The 4,846-nt window shown below is 41.5% G+C and overlaps 1 protein-coding gene across 1 annotated transcript; it reads right to left on the bottom strand.

Annotated features, from left to right (window-relative positions):
• Positions 1–1,697: 1,697 nt before the first annotated feature.
• Positions 1,698–3,658, bottom strand: diras1b (DIRAS family, GTP-binding RAS-like 1b). Its single transcript, XM_062440577.1, has 2 exons — positions 3,350–3,658; positions 1,698–1,985 (listed from the first exon to the last, which is right to left on the bottom strand). The coding sequence occupies exons 1-2, from the start codon at positions 3,656–3,658 to the stop codon at positions 1,698–1,700; spliced, it is 597 nt and encodes a 198-aa protein (XP_062296561.1).
• Between the last annotated feature and the right edge of the window lie 1,188 nt (positions 3,659–4,846).

The raw sequence follows: 4,846 nt of genomic DNA, 5'->3' as shown, positions 1-4,846 counted from the left end.
AATGTGATCAAACCAACCAAAGAGGAAACAGAATTACTGATTCAGATCGCAATGAATAATCTGCATAAATAAATTTTACATCCATCTCTTGCTTTTTTTAAAAATCTTCTTTGTTTTCTCTGTGTGCTTTTTGTTTGCAGTGTTTTTTTGTTTTTTTTTACTTTACATGAATTTAAAGAGCATCATAAAGCAAACAAACAAGAAAAAACAAGGCAAAAAAACATAAGAAACCTTCACGTGAAAAGTGCCAAAGCAAAACATTCTCGACCTCAGAAACCCCAAAAATCATTCCCAGTTCACTTTCTGTCTTACCAGCTTGGCAATGATTATCCAAGTGTATCATCCACGTAGACAAGGCAGACTTGTATTTCTGTTTCATGTTTTCATGATGAGAGTCCGGTTCGTTTTCATCCACAGTTATTCTACACTACATGAGAGTCTTAAAAGGATTTTTGCGTCGTATCAGTAGTGTATGTGCGTACCCTGCTGCTGGATGCTTCTCCACTTCAGCTGAGGATTCACAGATGAATATGATGACAGCTTAGTAAAGATAGAGAGGGGACTTTTTTGTATATATTTCAAGAGGAATGATTATGATGAGAAGATGGGCGAATGTGTCTCTAGTCACAAATCTAAGCCTTGGAGACTTCACCCTATTTTTGTTGAATCTGTGGAGAGACTAAATGGAATACATTTGAATATCCCATATTTATATACATCAGAGTCCTCAGGAGTGGCTCTGGGATGTGGCCGGGTCGGTATGTTTAAACTTCCTTTTTAAATATGTCATGTTCATGCTAGCAGTCTCAAACCTGTCGAGTCCTGTGCTCGCTAGCATGACGGACCACCTTAGTCTCATAAAATAGTGTTTCTACCGGATGAATGAGCGTCACTAACTTTCTCAACTCTTACATATACATAATGTTTCTTTATATTTGTTATAATAGGGGGGTATGTAAAGAATGAGGGTGCTGGGATGTGGAGGTGGATGGGGGCGGGGGGGTCATGGTGTGAGCTGAGCTGGGAGGGAGGGAGACTGGGCATAGAAGTGAGAGAGGATACTAAATGTTTTGCTGTAACCTTCGGTCCTTTTCAGTTAGTGCTGTAGCGTCAATGGTCTTTATTGCAGTCCAAGGTCTTGATGAGCTCCTCGGTCAGGTTTGGCAGCTCTTGGATGATGCAAAAGTCCACGACTGCACCATTTCCTCACGACGGAAATCAACTTTGACACACTTTCTTGTCAATATTCAGTCCCCCTACTCTCTTTCCCCACTCAGCCATCTCTCCTTTAGCAGAATGCGCATGGATGTATGCTCCAAACTCAAATCCTGTATGTTTCCTGTATGTTGTGTTGGGGTTTTTTTTTTTAATAACTTCCGACTTGTTTTTGTGAATGCACCAGCCAAACGGAAGAGAATGTGGATGATGAGATTCCCGTTGCTTTCCAGACATTTTGCTCTGAGTGATACATTTTTTTGAGTTAGTCTCTCTTCTCTCGTCTTCCTTCTTAACTTCTCTCTCTCTCTCTCTCTCTCTCTCTCTCTCTCTCTCTCTCTCTCTCTCTCTTTGTCTCTCTCTCTCTCTCTCTCTCTCTCTCTCTCTCTCTCTCTCTCTCTCTCTCTCTCTCTTTCTCTCTTTCTCTCTCTATCTCTCTCTCTCGCCTGCACCTCCCCTCTCCTCCTATCTTGCTTTTGGCTTTACATCACGCTGCATTTGCCCTTCAGTCTCTCGGCGCGGGACTGCTTCCCTGAGCGCTTGCCGTCAATGTTGAGGCTCATGTTCCTCTTCTTGTCCAGGTTGAGGAGCTCCTGGAAGAGCTCGGTTACATTGTGGTTGGTCTTGGCCGATGTCTCCATGAAGGCGCACTTCCACTGATTGGCCTGAGCTTCCCCATCCTTGGTCTCCACCTCCCGCTGGGTCTCGTCACTCTTGTTGCCCACAAGCATGATGGGGATTGCCTCAACGTTGCCCTTAATGGCGAGGACCTGAAGAAGAGGAGAACAATAAGGTTGACATGCTCTGGCTGCAAAGTCGGTAAACATTATTAAACCAAACTGAAAATGTAGATTTATGAGATAAGCTTCACACAAAAAAACCCCAAATGAACTCAAAACTGCTGTGACCTGAAAATATGTTGATTTTTTAAGCAACAGATTAGTGATAAGTAATCCATTTACTTTGCACTCAGTATTAACTGTGCTGCATATAGAAGATATAAATTGAGCATATTAGTAATGGAGCCACTTCCTAAAGCCAGACTTTTATGATAGGTTTAAGTTGTAAACAGTGGCTCTAATAATAAATTGCTTATTCATTCTGAATATATGAGTAATAAAACATCTTTAATAAGAACCTTTTGGTTGTCAGGTTGTAAAAAATCTATTTGGTTGGTGTTCATGACTTTGCTTTGACTCTTTAACAAGTGCTTTAATTCATAAGGGGGAGGCCTCCAATGAACAGATTGACTTACCATCTGGGGGAAAGATAGAGAGCATCCAGATCAAGATTAATAACAACTTATTAATATTTACAATTTATTGGATTATTCTTGGATAATTATTTAATTTAATTAACTAACATTTATTCCTACAGACATGATGACTTATTATAGAGTGAGAAATCTATGACCTTTTAATAATAACAGTTTTTCTGGTTTGTTGTTAAATGTACTTTGGTCCTCCTGCTCAGCAGATTTTATAAGTGTTCAGAAGTCCAGTTGAGACAAAGACATAAACAATGAGAAGATGTTCACCAATTAAAATGATATTCTCTCAACCTGGCAACCCAAAATCTTCTTAAATGATTATTTGTACCAATCTATGAAGCATTAATACATGTTTTTTGTTGATAAGGACATTAGTTCGAGACTGTAACCTCCGTTATAAACGTTGTCATATCAATGATAATATTATTCTGGTCTCTGTGAGCTACAAAGAAGAATCCCTCCAGCCAGAAAGTCTTGATCAAGGACACTTTCGGCTTTATTCTAATTCACGCTCAGTGATTTTATTCCACAATGGTTCTTGATGTGCTTATACAATTTTAATGGTTTGCTGTTTTTTATGGTCCAGAGAGAAGTAATATTTCATTGAGCTATATGTTTTTGCCTGATGGATGGCTGAAATGACGAGTAAACTTGAAGTCTAAATTTGCTAACATGCTTTATGAACCTCACTCAGCTGAAGCATAAAGATCAAATATCACACATACTGTAGATACAAAAACACTCCAGTCAGCAGACCTCCAAACATTCACTTATGACCCTATCCTCCCTTTACATGACAAACTTACCTATACTCAAACCAGCCATCCACAAATACACACACATAATCACACCAGCACTCCCCACCTGTTGGTAAATGGGTTTGAGCTCCTCCAGAGACTGTTTGCTTGTGATGGAGTAGACCAGGATGAAGGCGTGGCCTTTGGAGATGGACAGGCGTTGCATGGCCGGGAACTGGTGACTCCCTGTGGTGTCGGTGATCTGCAGGGTGCACACACTCTTATCGCAGCTGATCACCTGGCGGTAGGTGTCCTCCACTGTGGGGATGTAGGTGTCCCTGAAGGTGCCCTTCACAAAGCGTAGGACCAGGGAGCTTTTCCCCACTCCCCCGGCCCCGAACACCACCACACGATAGTCGTTGCTCTGCTCCGGCATTCTGCCACCCTCAGGCTTAAGACAGTTTTACACCTATGATGTTTCAGAATGGGAGTATGGGGAGAAAGTAGGGGGGGGGGAAGAGGGGTTTTGGAAAAGTGGGAGAAAATAATATTTTAGCAAACGAGCTGTCATCCCCCTCCCAGCGTTTCTTTAACTGTGTAGAGGCAGCAGATACAAAGCAGAAGGAAGATCAGCAAGGGAAGCGCTGGTGGGACTCGACCTCAGCCTAGTGGAAAAGCACTCTGTCTTCCCCTCGTGGTCTGACTATGAGCCAGATTACAAATTAGAGGGGATGAGGTTGGTGAGGCTCCAAGTGTTTCACCTGACGCAGACATTTCCCTAATCAATACGGTTCGCAGAGTCACAGTATCTCAGTTTCAACCCCAAAAACATTTCAAACCTTGTATTTTAGGAGAATAACTTCAAGGCCTACAGGGGGTGGACACAATAACATGAACCCCTGTAGAGTATAATGCAGTCAAATTTGGCAAATTTTGGCTGCGGCTCTCTAGGCTACTCGTGTGTCTTGTCTCTTTTCACTTTCAACTTTCAAATACAGGCAAAAATACCCCAAAAAGGCAATACTGTATTACACTACGTTAAATTGCATGTGTGCATGACATTGTGCCTTCACACTATACTTATCTTGAAAACACTGTATGACTTTGTCAGCCCCCGAACAAACAACAGATCATATTTTGCTGGCTGTGCAAATAAATATTGACTAAAACTGATTCACTACACTGCATCTCTGCTGTGTTTCAATTTGGTATAGATCCAAACGGAGTGTAAGTGTAAAGGTTGAGTTCTGCTTGAAAATAACTAGTTTGTACAAGGTGTCATTGGAAGGCAAAAGTGTTTATAGCTGCTCTGAGTGAACGTACTCTGAGAACGAGAGGAAAGCTGGTTGTCTTAGGGAGAGACGTGAGAATGGTTTTAATGTGGGGTTAGTGGCAAACATTTTCAGACAGTTTCTCCTGGAAGGCATTCATAGAGTTGTACTCGGTTGTACAAACAAAAAGAAATAAAGGAAGGGAGGGAAAAAAAGAGTCTAGACATTAGCAAGTTTTTCACCTCTTCACGCCTGATCAATCATTATTTGAAGTGGGTGTGAATGTTAGATTGCCGGTTTTGAAAAGTTACAGAAATTGTCGGACCAGTGTGGGAAAGCATTTCTGATGGAGT

Source organism: Scomber scombrus, chromosome 19 (assembly GCF_963691925.1).
Source record: "Scomber scombrus chromosome 19, fScoSco1.1, whole genome shotgun sequence".
NCBI classification, from domain to species: domain Eukaryota; kingdom Metazoa; phylum Chordata; class Actinopteri; order Scombriformes; family Scombridae; genus Scomber; species Scomber scombrus.
Note: the sequence above shows the minus strand (reverse complement) of the source record. Positions and strands in the feature narration are given on the sequence as shown.

Coding starts and splice junctions, on each gene's coding strand:
- diras1b (XM_062440577.1), bottom strand. CDS start 3,658: ATGCCGGAGCAGAGCAACGACTATCGTGTGGTGGTGTTCGGGGCCGGG. Junction 1,986..3,349: donor TCAAACCCATTTACCAACAG/GTGGGGAGTGCT, acceptor CCTCTTCTTCAG/GTCCTCGCCATTAAGGGCAA.